Source organism: Ammodytes marinus (genome assembly GCF_949987685.1).
Source record: "Ammodytes marinus genome assembly, chromosome: 8".
Classification (NCBI taxonomy): domain Eukaryota; kingdom Metazoa; phylum Chordata; class Actinopteri; order Uranoscopiformes; family Ammodytidae; genus Ammodytes; species Ammodytes marinus.
In genome coordinates, this window is record NC_137212.1 from 28,257,309 (window position 1) to 28,276,110 (window position 18,802).

The 18,802-nt window shown below is 42.9% G+C and overlaps 4 protein-coding genes across 4 annotated transcripts; 2 read left to right on the forward strand and 2 right to left on the reverse strand.

Annotated features, from left to right (window-relative positions):
• The first annotated feature begins 284 nt into the window (after positions 1-284).
• On the forward strand, positions 285-3,761 carry plcxd1.2 (phospholipase C, X domain containing 1, tandem duplicate 2). Its single transcript, XM_080032992.1, has 6 exons — positions 285-572; positions 1,138-1,274; positions 1,809-1,937; positions 2,349-2,504; positions 2,583-2,766; positions 3,328-3,761. The coding sequence occupies exons 1-6, from the start codon at positions 491-493 to the stop codon at positions 3,576-3,578; spliced, it is 939 nt and encodes a 312-aa protein (XP_079889118.1). The 5' UTR covers positions 285-490; the 3' UTR covers positions 3,579-3,761.
• Positions 3,762-3,851: 90 nt separating this feature from the next.
• On the reverse strand, positions 3,852-8,374 carry gtpbp6 (GTP binding protein 6 (putative); the record flags this gene model as incomplete). Its single annotated transcript, XM_080033229.1, has 10 exons — positions 7,882-8,374; positions 7,140-7,277; positions 6,842-6,912; positions 6,616-6,746; positions 6,151-6,221; positions 5,863-6,021; positions 5,256-5,464; positions 4,731-4,879; positions 4,059-4,211; positions 3,852-3,978 (listed from the first exon to the last, which is right to left on the reverse strand). Exons 1-10 carry the CDS (start codon positions 8,264-8,266, stop codon positions 3,852-3,854), a joined length of 1,593 nt encoding a protein of 530 aa, XP_079889355.1. The 5' UTR covers positions 8,267-8,374.
• A 1,143-nt stretch (positions 8,375-9,517) lies between these two features.
• On the forward strand, positions 9,518-13,621 carry LOC307254338 (ICOS ligand-like). Its single transcript, XM_080032682.1, has 6 exons — positions 9,518-9,742; positions 9,838-9,974; positions 10,582-10,911; positions 11,462-11,743; positions 12,083-12,259; positions 12,897-13,621. The coding sequence occupies exons 1-6, from the start codon at positions 9,576-9,578 to the stop codon at positions 12,968-12,970; spliced, it is 1,167 nt and encodes a 388-aa protein (XP_079888808.1). The 5' UTR covers positions 9,518-9,575; the 3' UTR covers positions 12,971-13,621.
• On the reverse strand, positions 13,602-18,224 carry nit2 (nitrilase family, member 2). The gene is made up of 10 exons (XM_080032683.1): positions 18,158-18,224; positions 17,858-17,976; positions 16,904-17,024; positions 16,637-16,725; positions 16,234-16,327; positions 16,069-16,143; positions 15,879-15,957; positions 15,004-15,102; positions 14,373-14,428; positions 13,602-13,743 (listed from the first exon to the last, which is right to left on the reverse strand). Exons 1-10 carry the CDS (start codon positions 18,183-18,185, stop codon positions 13,643-13,645), a joined length of 861 nt encoding a protein of 286 aa, XP_079888809.1. The 5' UTR covers positions 18,186-18,224; the 3' UTR covers positions 13,602-13,642.
• Between the last annotated feature and the right edge of the window lie 578 nt (positions 18,225-18,802).

The following is an 18,802-nucleotide window of genomic DNA, read 5'->3' on the forward strand; positions in this document are numbered from 1 at the left end:
TTTTTGTGTTTGTTGCTGCAGGGAAATGTTTCTGTTTTTCTGAACGTTGTTTTGTATTTTTTTACTCGTGGATTGAACTGACTTCCGTGGTTAGCCCCGCCCCCTCCCAGACGTCATAGCAACGACGCCGTGCTGTGTTTTTATTGTAAAAATGTAGCCTACGTGTTTGACAGACACAGCTACACGCAACACAAGGACACAGGCAGTCCCGTCTCTTCCTGAAGTGTCCTCTTCATGTCTCCGCCAAGCTGAGCGCCTGCTCTGAGCAGCTGTCACTCAACACTAGAATCAGGAAACTCAGAGTTGCATCCCTCTCCACCTCTGGCTGTGGGGAAGTTTGCGGTCGATGATCTTTTAAAGGAATTCGATAAAGGAAGGAGGACTGGATCGAGCATATGATGACCACATGATGACCAGACTGAAGTGGCTTGTCGGACCTGCTTTCGGTGATTCTCCAGCGGGTCGGTGAGTGAGTGAGTGAGTGGCCGACATGGATGTGAGCTGTCGGGACTGGATGTCAGCTCTGCCCGAGGAACTGTGGGACACTCCGCTCACAAACCTGGCCATACCAGGTAGGCTACGTTCACCGCCAGCCTCTTCTCTCTCTCTCTCTCTGTGTGTTTATTGTGCGCTTTTACCGGCGCTACGAGAGTTTTATTGCGGTGTTTCACAGAATAAAAAATACAAGCAGCCCCAGGACATCACGCTGTAGCCTCATTCATTAGTTATTTACAGATGACACAACTAATCAATAAAACGATTAAGTGGAGCCTGTTTTGTCTTAATGGTAACTCCAGATAGGCTAATTGTGCTTGTCTTTTCCTTCTGTTCTTATTTATCCTCCATCAAGCATGTGTTGAGTATTGAACACCATCAACAACGTTTTGCTGTTCAACTTCATGATTCATTGTTTAGTGAACTACTGATAGGCCTACAGGCAAAATATTGGGCAATTAAAGGAAATGAATATAATATGATATAATTTCCAGTCCCTTAATGTGTCCAGTTTGTTTTGCCATATAGCAGACAGTGCAGCGGGTGTGTGTCATATGTCCATGGTGTGTGTGTGTGTGTACATAATGTACCAGAAACCAGTCTGTCCACATAATGCAGATCTCTCCACACCTGTTCCTTCAGGGAGCCACGACGCTATGAGTTACTGCCTGGACATAAACTCCCCTCTGGTCCCCTCTGAATCGGACTTCTTCAGGCTCCTGGACAAACTTTTCTACTGCTTCACCAGACCTGTCATATTTAAATGGGCTACAACACAGGTATGCACCGTGTGACTGTATAGCAGCAGAACAGACCCCTGTGTGAGGGACAAAGAGTGTATTGGTATGGTGTTTTTGTTTCAACCCTCAGCCTCCCAGAATGACCTTTCAGTCTCTATCTCTGTCTGTTCATCGGCTGATGACCCTGGACATCAAGGCTGATGACAGTGGTTAAAGTTAAGAGTGATCAGGGTCGCAAAAGCAATAACATATATATTCCTTGTTGCTGTGTATTATATAATAGCATTCACTTGCAACTCAACTATAGCCAGGTTGAAGATCCAGATCAAAAGCCTCATTCAACATCCCAAACATTTATAACCCAAACTCTCTTCACGATCAGAACATATGAGCTAATTCGGCTTTGGTGGCTCTACAATGATCACACTTCTAACCTTATTATAATGATTATGGTGAAGAACTTTAAACGGAATCGAAATGAGACGTACATAAGATGAGGTTAAATTCACTCTCCTCATATGTCTAATGGAATCGTATTGGTAACAGTATCTTTTGGTTGGTGAATCCTTGCAGGACAAAGGCATCGAGGAGCAGCTTTCCATGGGGATTCGCTTCTTCGATCTGCGCGTTGCTCACAAACCAAACGACTCGTCCAGCGACCTGTACTTCACACACCTCATATACACACACCTAACAGTTCTGGTGAGTTGTTTAATCATCTTAAAGCTCACATATTTAGCTCATTTTCAGGTTCAAAATTGTAATATGACTTTCTATTACAAACTGTTTTCATGGTGTAGTTTCCAAAAACCTTTTATATATATATTTTTTTCACAATAGCTGAATTGCTTTTCTGCCTCAGTCTGAAACGCTCTGTTTTAGAGCCTGTCTCTGTAAGCCCTGCCATCCAAAAAGCCTAGCATACTCTGATTGGCCCTGAATATGACTGCCAGTTTGCATCTAACTACCAGTTTTTTTCCCCCTCATATTTTGGAAGTCCAGAGTCACACCAAGGACCTAGTATTGAAAGAAAAAGAAAAAAAGAGCATTTTACTAAGGTGACCTTTAATTAAAAGTTGCAGTGTGGTAACAGTGACAGCCCTTCCTTTACAGGAAACACTGATGTCTGTCGCCACCTGGCTGCAGTCTCATCCAAAGGAGATCGTCATACTGGCCTGCAGTCATTTTGAGGATATCGAAGACCAACTCCATGAGTGCTTTATCTTCTCCCTGAAGAAGCTGTTCGGCTCAAAACTCTGCCCACGGAAGGTGAGTCTTTTCCCCATGCAGCTGATTTACAAGATGAAAAAAAAACAACAACACAAAACTTGACACAAGCTCCCCCAGGAATCAGTCCCGACCCTGCGCAGTCTGTGGGCGTCTGGCTACCAGGTCATCTTGTCCTATGACTCCCAGATCGCGGTTAGACATAAGGAGCTATGGCCCGCCCTCCCCTACTGGTGGGCCAATCAGAGATCAGCACAGGGTGTCATCAGTTACCTGGACTGGAACAAAGACCTGGGACGTCCAGGTGAGTTTGACATTCCACACCTTGGCCTAAATATATTTTAAGCCCCTGGGGAAACCTGGTCTAAAATAGAAAAAAAATCAATATGTTATCAAAGCTGAGCTGTCTCAATAAGCTTTTACAAATATCTGATTGAAAATAAATGTTCATAAATATAATAATTCATTCTGTGGAGGCTGTTTGACAGGACTGTGATGGCATGGCTGTATCAAATGGTCTCCATGGCAACACTTAGTCATTGTTTTTATAGAATGTTCAGGCAGAGAAGTGCCATGACCCTTGATTGGTTCAAAATACTTTTTATTTAATAATAACCAGAGCATAGCCCGCCTCATCTTAACCCGACTTTCTGTAAAGTTTATCAAACTTAAATGACAAAATCTTTCATTTGGATTGATAAATATGCCTAACTCTTTTCAGATGCTTACTATCATGCAACTAACTCCCCAAATGACATACCGGTAGTCAGAAAAGATTTAGTGGATTTGGGTTTACAGGGGATTTAAGTGTTCATATACGCACACTTGTGTTATGCGTTTTTTAATTTTCCTTTTGTGTTTCCAGATGGCTTCTTCGTTTCGGGCCTGAACCTGACGGCCGACAGGTGTTACATCACAGAGAACCCCAAGCAGTCGCTGCGTTCGCTGACCTACAGTAACTGGGAGTGTTTGAGCAGGTGGCTGGAGGAGCAGACGCCCGGCTCCGCCCCTAAGAGCCTCAACATCATTGCTGGAGACTTTGTGGGTCCGCTGCCACTGTGCTCTGCCGTCATAGCACTGAACCTAAAGCTGCTACGGAGGAACGTCGACAATTAAAAAAAAAAAAACTAAAGAAACTATCAGCTGTGATCTTATTCCATCATGGAGATGATCTCAGAAGAACAATCATGTATACCTCATGTCCTCTTCTCTGTAGTTGTCCATTTAAATGCACCTTTGTCTCCCCCAGAACAATCTTTACATACAAGACTTTTTTCTGTTTTTCTTATGGATCAAAAATATTTTAATATACTGTACAATACATACACAATCCTCTAAGATGTTTGCGGTGCAGTCATTCCCCCCCCCCCCCCCCCCCTCTACTCCCTGCTATCTCCCCCTGAACACCTTCTTGTAGCGTCCATAAGCAGCGTCACTGATGATCACTGTCACCACGGCCGAGCCCTCGTCCGCATCCACCTGCACATCCTGAACCGTGGCTTCCTTGTACAGCCAGCTGTGAATGGGGGGAAAACACACAGTGACTAATGGAGCTCTTCTCTTATTTTGAACGTAGTCAGGGGGGGGGGGACTTACCTTAACTGTGGAGAGCTGAGGTCCACTTTAAGGTCTAAAATGTGTTTTCCTGTAGAGTTCACAATCTGTCCCTCCACCACGTCCTTCAGCTGGTCCAGGCCTCGCTCTTCCAGGGCAGATATGGACAGCGCCCCGGGCTCTGTCAACTGATAGCTGGGAAGACACAAGAGAAGGTAGTTTGATACAAAGGTCATAAGAATTCCTTTCTGAATGCAGGGTGTCTGCACATCACTGGAACATGATACAACAGTTCTCTCGGTTCAGAGATAATGGCTTTCAGTTCAATATGATATTGTGACCTGGTTTCTTTTGTGTGGTATTGTGAAGATGTCTTGGGACACACGTCATGGAATTGACCTTTTACATTTTATTTGTTCATTTAAATTTTTTACAGGGAAAGCGCATCATTTAAAGATCACATATTATGCAAAATGCACTTTTCAGTGGTTTTAACATTAATATGGGTTTCTGTTGTGTCTAGAGAAAAAAAAATACTTTTCCTCCACATCTTCCTTTCTGAAAACATGTATTCAATAACCCCAGTCAAATTTCGATTTGCATCTGTGGTCACTGAGCATAATTGAAAAAGCTGATTTTACCAAAAGAACTGCGGTGACCAGTCTTCCAATAGATAGGCGACTGCGACTATCTATTGAATGAGTTTCCTCTTACTTCTCCACAAGGTCGATCTTATTGTGGACTTCTATCATGGAGCTCATCAGCCTGTTGGGGATGTGCAGGTTCTTGAGGACGTTCATCACGTTGGCCTTCTGGTTGACTGTCTCTGGGTGACTGATGTCTCTGACGTGCACCAGCAAATCCTGGAAGGGACCGCACACACAGAGACAAGTCAAAATGAAAACCTCTGAAACCATCCCTGCGTTCCGAATCACGTACTTTTTAATTTTACTACACTGCATACTAAAGTACAGAAGAGTTTTAGGGCCACAGGAGAGAAAAAAAATCAGATAAGGAAGACTATTTTTCCTTATGTCGAGAAATGTCAAGAATATAGACGAATACTCCAAAATGCTATTGGAGTTAGTGGGGCATTTATGTATATTCAGCAAAATACAATGTATTGGGACATCCTAAATCTTTTTCTGGCATGCTAAAAAAGTATGGGTTTTGGAACGCAGGGTTGGTATGAAAGCGCACAATGGAGGGGGCTAGACATGAGCAGCCGCAGGTACATGCCGAGTGTTTGATGTCGTCCAGTGTGGCAGAGAAGGAGTCTATGAGCTGGTGAGGCAGCTGGGACAGGAAGCCGATGGTGTCCACGTACAGGACAGCCATACGACTGGGCAGCTGGCCCGCGTGCACCGTCACGTCTAGTGTGGCAAACAGCTGGTTCCTGGGCTGCAGCCCGCTGTCGCCCGTCAGCGCTTTGATCAGGGTGGTTTTACCTGTTGGTGGAAAAAAACTCAGTCATCAAACAGTAGACTTGACTGTTATCAGCTCTGTAACTCTCTCTCTCTCTCTCTCTGTTACTTGATTTATATCCAGCCTTCATTTTCTTATTTATAAAGACGGGCCCAGCAAAAGACAAAAGCCTCTTGATCGTAGGGGCCGAAATAGAAAAATCTAATCAACAGTTAAAAGGGACAAACGGCACATATACGCAGGTCATCCAAACACATCCAACACAGTCCAAAGACCATCACAAGCGCTGTTTAAAGACCGCAGCATACACCATTTCCAACACCCATCTACTACTACACAGCATCAATAAAAAAGGAAAAGGACAGCGGCGGGCACATGTCCAAACATAACAATCACAGACATTTTAGACAGCAGATCTCACCACAGTTAGTGTATCCTAACACGGACACTATGGGGAACTCCTTGTGCTTGCGCTGAGCTCTCAGCAGGTGCCTCTTCCTCCGCAGCTTCTCCAGCGCAGAGCGGATCTTCATCTCCCTCTCCTTCAGCAGCCTCTGCTGGACCTCTATCAGCGTCTCGCCTGTGAGGACCAGCCACCAAAGCAGCTCAGTTACTGCACCTTTAACATTTACATTGATTTGTATATAGCAGCTTCTCTTAACACAAAGCAGCAGGCCGACATGTTATCACTCAGACATGGGGATGCTACCTGAACCTCCGATGTATCTGGATCCTCCCCCCTGCTGGTCAAAGTTTGCCATTTCATTCCTCAGACGTGATCTGGGGGGAATGTAAGAACACAAATGAGCTCATATTGGAAATCAATTAAATTTATTTTTTCAATAATAAACTCTTAATAGATTTGTATTAGTATTTTTAATATGAACAAACAAAAACAAAACAGATAAATAAAGCCAGGCACAGTAACAATAATCCAACAAACATTTAATCCACTTCTCCCATCTTTCTCGCAATCTCAGCAGTAAGGTCAGACTCTCCATTTTCATGGATTTCTTGAATCATTTCTCGACAATTCTTTTAGAAAGGATCTACATGTAACCATTTAAAAATACTGCCGTTTCTTTTGTTGTTGCTGCCACTGGTAGTATTTTAAAGATGTATCTATCTTTAACAATTGATCAATTTGGGAAATCGGGAGTGAATTGTGAGTTACCTTAACAAGGGGAGCTCAGCCAAAGAGATCTGTAACTTGGCCTCCTTGGTCTTGGCGTTGAGACGGAAGATGTGGAGGACCACTGAGTATCGGTCAAACACTTTCACCCCCCAGGCCTCCTCCATCTCCCTCTGTGTGTGGCAAAAACATGTCCGTCAAAATGTGTCATCTCCGTCCGTACGTAGCAACCACAAAGCTAGCTAGGCTACATCCAGGTGCAGCTCACCTCAGACAAAGGAGACAGACGCTCTACATTCACAAACACGGCGGTGATTCCCGCTGTCTGACGGATTTTGTCTGAAAGGGGGAAAAACAAGCACAGATGAGACACATTGTGTGTGAGTCCAGGCAGGTGGACTCACACACACACACACACACACACACACACACACACACACACACACACACACACACACACACACACACACACACACACACACACACACACACACACACACACACACACACACACACACACACACACACACACACACACACACACACACACACACACACACACATACCTGTGAGAGACTGGAAGTTTCCTTTCCCAAATATCTTCTTCTTCTCTGGTGTCTTGGTGGAGAGGATGATCTTGTCCACAACTCTCCAGCCGTGCAACGTGTTGACCAGCCCCACTGCCTCAGCCATCATCAGATCAGCTAAGCAACAAAGCAGAGAGGGAGAGAGAGAGTCAACAATGCTCTCATTTACTGTACTTCTGCTCTACTTTTTCTTTCCTTTTGTTAATGTTTCTATTAGTTTTGATACTCGCACATTTGGATTAATATATTTGTATTAATTGTTTCTTTGTCATTATGTTGTCTTTTATTGTTGTAGTCCTACTTGATGAATGGGTTTTTTTTCCTGTTTATTGTTGGGATGTATTGGTATGGTATTATCGTCTATGCTTTGACCACATTGTTCACATAACATTCATGCCAATAAAGCTATTCAAATTGAAAATTGAACTTGAATTGAGAGGATCCATGCAGTCTGATCTGGGTGCTCGTCTCCTACAAACTTCATTTTGTACTTTTCCTCCATAATGTTGAACATTAGTCTGTTACAAATTTAATTTCCAAATCCTGTAAAATAAAGTCTAGGTTAAACATGTACCTCTTTAGACCTACATAATAGGATACCTCTGGCTTTTTATATTATTGGTCTGTATCTTTTGTATAGGCCTACTGTTTTATATATTTTGTATGATGTTCTGTATAATGTAGGCTACTTTTTCTTTACAATAGAGAACTGTTAAGTTACCTGTGGTCAGGTGCTGCTTCCTGCTGCCCCACTTGACATCAGGGTGGACTATGAAGACCCGGTGCTGACCCTCCCCTATGCCCGCAGGAGCCTGCTGCTGGAACAGCTCCTCCACCTCGCTCTCATCGATGTAGTCTTCATCCCCCTCCTCTTCCTCCCGGCTCCAACCGCTGCTCAGGTCCTCTGTGTTCTTCAGCCTGCGGCCACACACTGCGAACGCTCTAGACTGGCTCTGATAGGCGGCTGTGAGCGGGTGTATCTGGACATGGTGAGGTGTGTGGAAGAGTGCACAGGTGGTGGGTGCTGCTGCTGTCCGGTAGCTCCGCGTGCAGCAAGCTCGCTGCACGTGCGGAAACCACGGATAAAGCCTCCTCATTGTCGCCATGTTGCCGCAGCAGGCGCCCCTACTGAGGACATAGGGACCCCTTTCTGACGGGACAGTGTACGGTTACTTACAGAGAGAGTGAGACAGGCTACAGGTCACACACACTGCAGCGTTGTTGACGTTTTCTTCTTCTACTTCCTGCTTTCTGAACAAACCACAAACACGGAGAGCGCTTACTGCCTCCCAGCGGTAACAACGAGTATTGTCGAGGCATGTAAGAGCCATAGATAGTATAATGAAAGAGTCCATAATGTAACATATCAGTTTGTTTCTCTCTCTCCATAATGTAGTGGTCAAACATGTAATAATTTGTTACACTATGGGAGTTATTAAGTAGTGGACTTCGATTGTATTACATTATCGACCAATTATTAACCTACATTAGGGTATGGGTTTAAAGGCCTATTTGGGAAAAAAATACATTATTAGGCTATACACAATATGGTACACAAAATTGTAGTAACTATAGTTATGCAGTAAGTATTATATGCCAATATAGTAACTACTACATTTTTTTTTAGTAACTAGCCTAGGCCTACCTAGTTTGTTTTGTAGTAAATTGTAGTAGGCTAACTGGCTTACTATGCAGTAACTGTGTGCCAATATATATTGGCATGTTTTACTACAATTTTGTGTACCTTATCGTGCTGTATTTCTGATATAATTCAAATACAAAAGGATTAGGCTACTAAACGACTGAAAAAACTCCCAAAAATTACCTTAAGTAAAATAGGCTACATTTACAAAAAAAAAAAAAAATTGTAATTTGAAATAATTGTATGAAAAGCTTGTTTTATATTATATTTAATGTTTTTTATTACGTTTTTAAATGCACACACACGACAAACAAGCAGAACAAAGAAAAGAAAAACAACAGAGAAATAAATAAATAATTTAAGAAAAGATTGTTTTATAACTTATCATGTGTTATAATTGAATTGAGTCAGGTAAGCCTAGTTGAACGGACTTTTTGAAGTAGCCTACATTTCTTTTAAAAACAATTTTATCAATTGTAGGCTATATGTGTGAAAAATATTTGTCAAGGGAATATTTAAACGAGATATTGCTTACTGTTCAGTTTACAGTGAAGGAACTAATTATATTTATATTTTAAGTTTATTGTTTGAAGGCTAAATTAACTTCTGTGTTTCGCGGGAAACCGGAAGACAATCAGCTGTGGAGTATTTTCCTACGCATGTTTTTGAAGTTTGAACGCCTCGGGGGGCAGCGCGTGGGTGTGGGAGTGTTTGACTTAAAAAGTAGTCCGACTGGTCTGACCGATCTCCACAATGCGACCAAATACCCGCTAATGGAAACCGAGAGTTTTGATATGAACAGGTTCCATGGTGATCTATTGCTTCAACCTTGTTGTTGCTTATTTCACTCAGGGTCAGGGAAGACTAGAAAGAGGACAGATAGGTATGGCTCAACATGCCACAACATGACTGACAATGAGCTCATGCAGACTGGAGAGAGGTGAGTGGAAGATTTGGAGCAGACCTATGGAGCTGACAGGGAAGTGAAGTTGGACTGGCTTATAAGGGAGTAATGGACGTTTGTTTGTTTTCTAGCCTAAATACGAAATCATCTTTGAAGTGTTGTTGTGTCCTACGAGCGCAGACGTGCCCCCGGCAGGCGATGCTAGTGGCACCGTGGCGCACGGGACTGCTGCTGCTGTTCTGCTTCCTGGGTGTGTGCGCCTGTCAAGGTGAGATGCCTGTCTGTGTGCTCATGATCATTTAGGCAACACGTTCAGCCGTACTGAAACTCTGTGCTGATTTACCTGTGCTGAAGGATGGATTACTTATGACTTTTACCTGTGTATAATCCATTTAAGTTTTTTTTTACCATCTTTTAGTATATAAGATGGGGGCGACTGTGGCTCAGGTGGTAGAGCGGGTCGGCCGATGATCAAAGGGTTGGAGGTTCGATCCCCGCCCTGCCACCTGTGTCATAGTTGTTGTGTCCTTGGGCAAGACACTTCACTCACCTTGCCTCGTGTGAATGTCGATAGTTAACCTGCTATCGGTGTATGAATGTGTGTGTGAATGGTAACGTGGGAAAGGGAAAACAGGTCTCCCTTGCGAAAGAGTCTTCGGTCTCAATGGGATTTACCTGTAGAAATAAAAGTAAAAAAAAGTAATAACTGTCTCTCAAAATGTGAACTCAAGCACTTTTTATGAACAATTTATGTTGTGTGTAGGTTCATTGTGGCAAGTGTGTTTTGTGATGCTGTGTCTGGGAGCCCAAGACAAGTTTCCCTTCACGGGACAATAACATCGATCTAATCTTATATTCACTTCTTTCTTCCACAGAGGAGGAGTGTGTTCTTGGCATAGTGGGGCGGCCGGTGTCACTGCCCTGCTTTTACCCACAATTCAACAAATCTACCTTTGGAAACTTGTCCATTGAGTGGAGGAGGGACGATGAGGTGGTTCTCAGATCAGTGTGGAAGGAGGATGGAAACCTGGAGGAGAGAAGCCTTAACAGAGCCACCATCTCAGCCAACGCCAAGCTGAACGGAGACATTTCTCTGGAGCTGCCCACAGTGGACCCTCAAGAGCACAGCCTCTACTACAGTCTCTTCATCATCTCAGGGCAGAACGCCAGTGCTGCACAGTGCACCGTGTGTCTCAGGGTAGCAGGTCAGTGTCACACACACATATAGAAGACAATCACACACACTCCATCCCTCAGGCCACTAGACTGCTGAACTCTTGACCTCAGTACAGTCATGTTAAAAATATGTTAATGTATTTATACATCTCTATTTACACCAGCATTCATAACAATATCTTTATATTTTTAATCTGTTTATATATTTATACATCTGTATTGCACAAATGTCGACTCTGACTCATAGATTAACTAAATAGATTTTGGAGGTCAAAGGTCAAGGTCACTGACTTTGTCCAAGGGGGGGGGGGGGCAAGAATGCACACAAACTGAAAGTCCCTCGGAGCACCATAAACCCTCTGTTAAGCATTGTCCACTACCACCGCTGAATTAAAACAATTCTGTAGTTGTATGCCTGTAGTTGTGGTTTATTTTTGCATTGTTGGAGGGATCCAGAGACTCAAGCATTTCATTGCTGACGACTGCGGCCTGTATTTGTCTTGCATGTGATAAACAAAGAAACATGGTAGAATGTGTTATGGAACTAACCAATGTCTTTGGCGGCTGCTTTTTCCTCAGCCAGCTTCAGCTTCCCACGGCTGCAGATGGATGAACCAGAGCAGTGGGATGAGGCGGCCTTCTCCTGTCACTCCAGTGGGGGTTTTCCTGAGCCTGCAGTCTACTGGCTCATCAACAACACCAAGGAGCCCCCCAGTGGCTCTGTGAGCACCGTGGTGACAGAGCTCCCAGACTCAAACCTCTACAACGTCACCAGCCACCTGAGGGTCAACATCTCAGAGGACTCCAGCGTCTCCTGCACCATAGAGAACCTGGCCATCAACGAGAACCTCACCTCCAGCTGTGAGTCCAATACAATCGCTGCCCAAAGCCACTTTTATCAGAAGGCCTTTTTACAAACTGCTAAATTGTTTGAATACATTTCTTGTCGTCTTACTTCTATTTTGTGTTAACGTTGTTTGGTGCGTTTTGTCCCGGTTTGGGGAACTTTGTTTTCAATGAATATCACGCTGTTTTTGCTTAGATTTTTGTGTGTAAATGTTTTAATCATCTCTGTAAAGCACTATGTTACTTTGTTTTGAAAGGTTCTTTTACACATTATTATTCTGTGAGTGAGGCCTCAAATGCACCACCACTCCTTCACTCATCTGTGGTTCTACTTTTTCCGTTGGGTGTTAAAAGCTTTAGCGCTGAGCAAACCGGTGGTGCGTCGAGCCTCGGAGGCCATGTGGATGTTCAGCACGGCTCTGTGCGTGGTGATCGGCCTCATGGTGCTGGCCGGCATCGCCTACCAGATCCACCTGGACCGCGTCAGCAAGATGAAGAAGAAAGAGTTCCAGAGACAGACCTCCGACAAAGGTAGGCACTAGGCACTTATAGGCAATCATCTGCAGGTCATCTCTGCCTTCTCTGCGTTCAAGAACAGGACGTCACAGAATCCACTTCCAACATACAACTACACAAACTGTATGTCTCAACAGTTTCACATGCCTGAGTCCTCAGAAGCAAAGATTTCTCAAAAGTTCCATAATTCGACCATTTCTCCCAGAGTTCAATCTCTATCTCTCTAGAGTACAATCTCTATCTATCTATCTATCTATCTATCTATCCATCCATCCATCCATCCATCCATCTATCATCCTGGCTGCCATAATTTGTACTGGTGTGTTTGTATCTCCCAATCTTCAAACTGCTTTACATAAAAACAATGATATTCAATATACAATTGTTCCCAACGGGGTGTGAATCAGGTGTTCTGTAAAGGGGTTCGCCATCAGCCAATCAGAGTAGCGCTCACGAATGACATCAAGTTACTGACATGTGTGTTTTACTCTGTTATTCTGAGGCAATGTTGGAAACCAGTTTACTTTGGAACAGCTCTGGTGGAAAGACAGAGCGATGTTAATTCTGCAGAGTAATCATTGTGTACTGTGTTTTTGTGACCACTGGAAAAAACCTGCTCCTCTCATTTACATGAATGTTTTTCCATCGACAGGAATCAAAAGGGGAAGTCTAGACAAGGAGGAGTTGGAGGCCATCAAGCCGGACCCAAAGGAGACGGACGTGTAGAAAATAATCTGAACTGACATGTCCTCGTCAAAACAGCACTGATCTGTAAATATGTATTTGTTGTGAACCACTGGGTTAGCCACGTCAGTCCATGTGGTAGGTTTGTTAACAAGTAGTTTAGCTACTGTAAATTGCTCCTGTCACTTTACTCCCTGGTACTTTTTTTCTTCCAGAGTTGTTACAAAAGCTTTAATAAAGATACTTAAAAAAAACCCAAACCTGCAGCTGTTGTACTGACAGCACATACATATGACGATGAAGGGCTGTATTTGAGATCTCTGGTGCAAAAAAGAAAGTGCTAAAAGATCAAAAAAAGAATAGACAATAATTGTTTGTTTTTTAATCAAGCTTTTGTTGAAGAAAGATTTAATTTCAAAAAAGTAAAATACAGATTAGAAGGATTTACACTGTCACATTATGGAATCTGCAACCAGCAAAAGTTTACGATTTATTTAAAAATAAAAATATATTTTTTTTTAATCTACTCATGTCAGCAGCAGTTCCCATCTGTGAGTGTCAAGCAGCGTTGTTGTGCCTCTCAACAGACTAGAGAATGTCCCAAACTCATTTCTTGTTTCCACAATTTTCACAATTCTTGAGGCTCTCTGGGAAATGTAGTCCTGATCAGAGGTGCTGTGTAGTTTGTTTTGGTTTCACATTGTGTCGGCGCATTCAGCCCGATGCTTCCTGCACAGCGGTCACTGTGTACAGGTCGTCACGACGCTGAGCCGTTATGGGAATCTGCTGCCGGACGTCCGCCAGATACTGCAGGTCTGGAGACAGGCACGGCACAGACAAGTTCAGTACAGTCTCAACATGCACACAAACTACTCCCTTCAAAATACAATCTTTCTGTGTGGTCAGATTCATTCAAAAGGAGAAGCAGCTTTTAAATTTTCTTAATGCAACGCATATCTGGAACGAACTCCCAGAAAACTTAAGGTCTGCTGCAAATCTCAGCTGTTTTGAATCAAATCTGAAGACTGTTTCCCTTTTAACCTGTCATTTTTATTTGATTTCAATTCATTTTTTATTTGCTTTTCTAATGTCTAATCTTTATGTATTCTATACTTGATTTATTGTCTTTGGTTTTACTATCTCTTAAATGCAATTTCTAATGTCTTATCTTGATGTATGTTATGCCCCTTTAAAGCACTGTGAAGGGCCCTGTGTCGGATTTGAGCTATATATATATAAATAAACTTGCCTTACTTAAAAATTATTTTCTTTTTAAAGAGTGTATTACATATCATGCACAGAACACATCAACAGCCCTGTTTAAAAAAATAAATAATAATTGACAAGGACAATGCAGAGCTCCCTGGCAGTACAAGAGTTAGCTTTAAACTCATTTTCAGCTACAGTCTGTAGTGACTGTTCATCAAACTGCTCTTCCACTCACCGATGTCGGCATAAATAATGGTTTCCTCCGGTCCGGCCTTGGAGATCACTTCTCCCCTGCAACAGTCACACGGAATACGAGATATAAAAAAGAATATTCAGACCAGCAAAAGAAGAGAGTTTTACAGTTGACATCCAGTTAGAAACACAGCTGGTCCTTCACTAAACTACTGTCCATAAAGTACAGTTTCAAAGTATATCCTACTTTACTGGAGTACTTCCATTTGATTACTCTATACTTGTATTCCAGGTTATTCTTCCTTCCCTACTCATCATTGGAAATAAACAAATACTAGAACTTTGGATATTTTTAATGCATCTCAAAATAAAATATGTATGTTCATCTTCAGTGACATTTGAATGTGGCACTTTAACTTGCAGTTGAGTAAGGAGCCAAATACATTTTCTCCCTCAACTTCATCTTTCCCTTTAGCATGTGCCTGCCCACTCAGACCCTCCCTTTCTTTTCCCTTTAGGTAACTGATGTCGCCACTAAATTGCTTTCGCCTCGGGGCTATTGACAAAGACTCATTTCCTCTCATTGGCTTATTACACATTGCAGTCCAAACAGAGCTCGCTGCCTTCTCTATTAGAGGACCCAGAAGGTGACATGTTCCCTGGTTTTACTGTACCATGGGTTGACAACAGTGCTGTGGCCCCAGGCAACATATGAAGCACTTTCATCTCTGGCAGGAGACGCCGTGGCCACGTACAATTGGTTATCAAGCGCTCTGTGAAAGGAGACGGACAGAAGGAACAATGTAAAGTCAGATGATATAGCCACAAACTGAAGCTTATTATCATATCATTGCCATAGATACGATCACAAATAATAAATTGTTAAGCAATGGCTAAAATCAAAACAACAGTGCTCACACGAATAGCTCACAACCAATGTATTGTCTGATCATGCTGTCCTTGCTCTATAGTTCATGTATATATATTTGACTCTGAATATACTGCTGCTCTTTTATCACTGAACTATTGCACATTTTATTAGACCAATCATTTCCTCTTTAATATTTCTCCATTTTTCTATTACTTTTTCTTAACATCTTTGTTTTCTTCCAAAAGCTTCCCGTGGACAGGTGTTGAGAATTAGCATGTATGCTAAAACACCTCGACAGTGCATCTAGTCCATGTCAATTCAACTCTAACTAGCCCAAAAAATACAAAATGTTTCTTGCCGTTTTGAAAGTATCAGAACTTCTTTGTTTAACATATTGCCTTAACTATATTTCAAATGGCCTGCTTTAGTTTTCTCTAAAGTCCGCAGCTTCTAAAAACCAGTCCAGATAATAGACAAAGTTTAAGGCGAATTTTGTAAATCCCAGAAATGTTTCTCTTCCTCCACAGATCATTTCAGACCCCATCGTGTCACACTGCTGATGTTATGACATGGTGTGGGAAATAATGTAATATCAATATCTATATTTTGATATCAATATATGGGAAGGAATATCACGTTATCTTATTCTGTCTATTCTAAAAAGCAAAAGAGTCCGACCTGGCCCTCTGAAGCAGCTCCCAGTGTGCGGGCCCCGTGGTCATGTTGAAGGCCCCTGGGTATACCAGCAGCTGACAGCCTGACAGACAAGAAGAAAGAACAACCCCATATAACTGACTATACCCGCACAGTGCACACAGTCCAAAAACAGGTCAATGGCTGCTTGAACGGATCAATCGAGCCGGCTCACCTTTCCTGCCATAGAGCTGCGCCAGCTCGGCAAACCTCATGTCGTAGCAGATCCCTACGCCCACTTTACAGAACGCTGGAGGAAGAGGAATGACAAATACAAGTCAAATTTAAAGTAAGCTTGTCCAAGAAAAAAACCAATAGGAAGGGTCCAGATATCACTCACGCGTTTGGAACATGGACAGACCGCTGCCCGGGCTCAGCGTCTCCGACTCCTGGAAGCGGATTTTCCCCGGAACGTCGATGTCAAAGAGGTGGATCTGGAAAAGAGGAGAAGAAGTTGAAAGTTGAAGAGAAAAAGTGCGTCCCGATTTTATCTCCAGCCATTTTTTTAAATGCTTTATTGACAGTGCAGAGAGACAGACGTGAAATGGGGCAGAGAGGGGAGTGACATGCAGAGAACGGCCGCGGGCGGGAATCAAACCTGGGTCTGCTGCTGGGCCCGGCCCGGGGGGGGGGGGGGGGGGGGGAAACGCCCTACCAACTAAGCTAAGGACGCCCCCATCTCCAGCAATTCTTTTTTACAAACAACTGAATGCTGTAGTAGTTGATGCACACGTAGCCTATACCTTCCTGTGTTTGAGTATGAGCTCTCCATCAGGCCCAAACACCATACAGCTGTTATACAACTTCCCACCGTCCTCTTCGGGGATGGATCCTGGAGAAATAGAAAATCACATGGGTGAAGCCTGTTTAGCCTTTTACTCTATGACACTAATAATACCAAAACAGTACAGTACTGAGTTGGATTGTCATCGAAAGGAAGGATTGCAAGGCTTATGTGACACTACCACTACTGTATGGACCACACCAGTATGTCAGCTTCCCAGGCCTACCTCCCACCAGATACACCTCATTCTCCTTGGCCGCCTCTGACAGCACCTGGCTGGACTCTCCTGGGATCCTCTCAGCGTATGTGGAGAAGAAGCCCGTTCCATACGGAGAGTTGAAACATTCCTGTATCAGTGGCGGAGGTGAGAGAGCATTAGCTTTAACAGCATGAAGGGACTCAAACTAAAAAATATTTTAGTTAAATGAAGTGAATACATCAGTTGAGTGACTCCAGTTTATATAGTGAAGAAGGCTCCACCCCTTTCAAAATGTGCAACATGGTTTAGTCTGGCCTGCTAGGACCATGGGTGCTGCTGATACTGCTGAAGTGCACGGATCATGGCATGGCTCACTCTAACTGACATAATAAAACATATATTTAGACATAGGAAATTATGGTAGTTAAAAAAAAGACTTAACACTATAACTGATGAGTATAACATATTACTATAACTGCCTGTTAGGCTACATGTTAAATTGGTACTTAGTTCTCAGTGACTAACCTAAACACTAAAGATGCATGTGAAGAGTTGTAGACTCAATCATGTGTATGACAACAGTGTGACATGGATCAAGGGAGATTAGGGGCCCACAGAGACCTCTTATAATAGGTCCACCATGACAGAGACTACTGATGTATGGGGCCCAAAGTTTAGTGCTACGCCCCTGGCTGGAGAAGCTCTACCCTGTGTTCCAATACTCATACGTCCATACTATTTAGTATGCCAGAAAAAGATTTAGGATGTCCCAATACATGCAAGTCAATTGTAGTATGCTGAAAATACATGCCCCACTAACTCCAATAGCATTTTGGAGTATTCGTCTTTATTCTTGACATAAGGAGAAAAAAAAAGTACTTGTCTGTTTTTTTTAATCTCCTGTGGCCCTTAAACTCTTCTGTACTTTAGTATAGTCTATTTAAAAGATGTATGTGATGAACGCAGGGCTAGTCTCCTCACCGGTAGCAGCACCACTTTGCTGCCTTGACCCGCCGCCTCCTTCACCAGCCTCCGGGCTCGGCTCAGGTTGTCCGCCTTGACGCTCGTCACCTGCAGCTGGACCACAGCCAGCCGGAACTCTGAAGACAAGAGAGACCACGGTAACTTTATTGTTCATTCACTTTCTCTAATTGTTGCACAGCTTATGTTTGCAGATTGCAGTCGATATGATCCACCTATCAACGCATTCGGTGTGTGTGCACGTTGGTTAGGTGCTACTTAACTGAAAAAAATAAAATAAATAGAAAAGGTTGTACTTACTGGACATTGCTTTTGCTAAAGTGGACATGTATGCAGGTTGTTGGTTGTGTTGTTGGGGTTGCACAGTCCACAGCTGACAGAGCACGTGATTCCGGTGTAGCTTTTGGTACTTTCAAAATAATGGACCGTGGTCTGTTTATGGTCTTGCAAAGTTTTTACGACGTCATGGAGGTCCGATAACGACATGAACGATACTCAACAACGACAATAAACTCATGTAAATGCAAATGTTGCTGTTCTTTCTCTAATATCAAGTCACCCAATTAAGTCCATTACCTTTATTGTGAAGTTTAGAGGGGAAGTTACGTCAAGAAGGGGGTGGGTAAAACGCCACCAATCCAGTTCTAGTGCAGATCAGATCTGTAGGCTACTCATTGATGAATTGAATAAGCAACACATTAATCTTATACTTATGGTAATAGGTAAGCGATAATAAGGTACTAAGTGTTAACATACTGTTTGCTTAAGTTAAATAGAATGGCCTTTGTCTTACTTTGAATTGTTGGACTTTTCTATCAACAGACAGTCATAAACCAACCTCTTCCATAGTGCAACTGGCTGGATATCTGTTTGTCATTCACATGGTCTCCATTTAGGAGAAAAATAAACTTCTTTGTTCCAGCATTTGAACACATGGCAGCAACC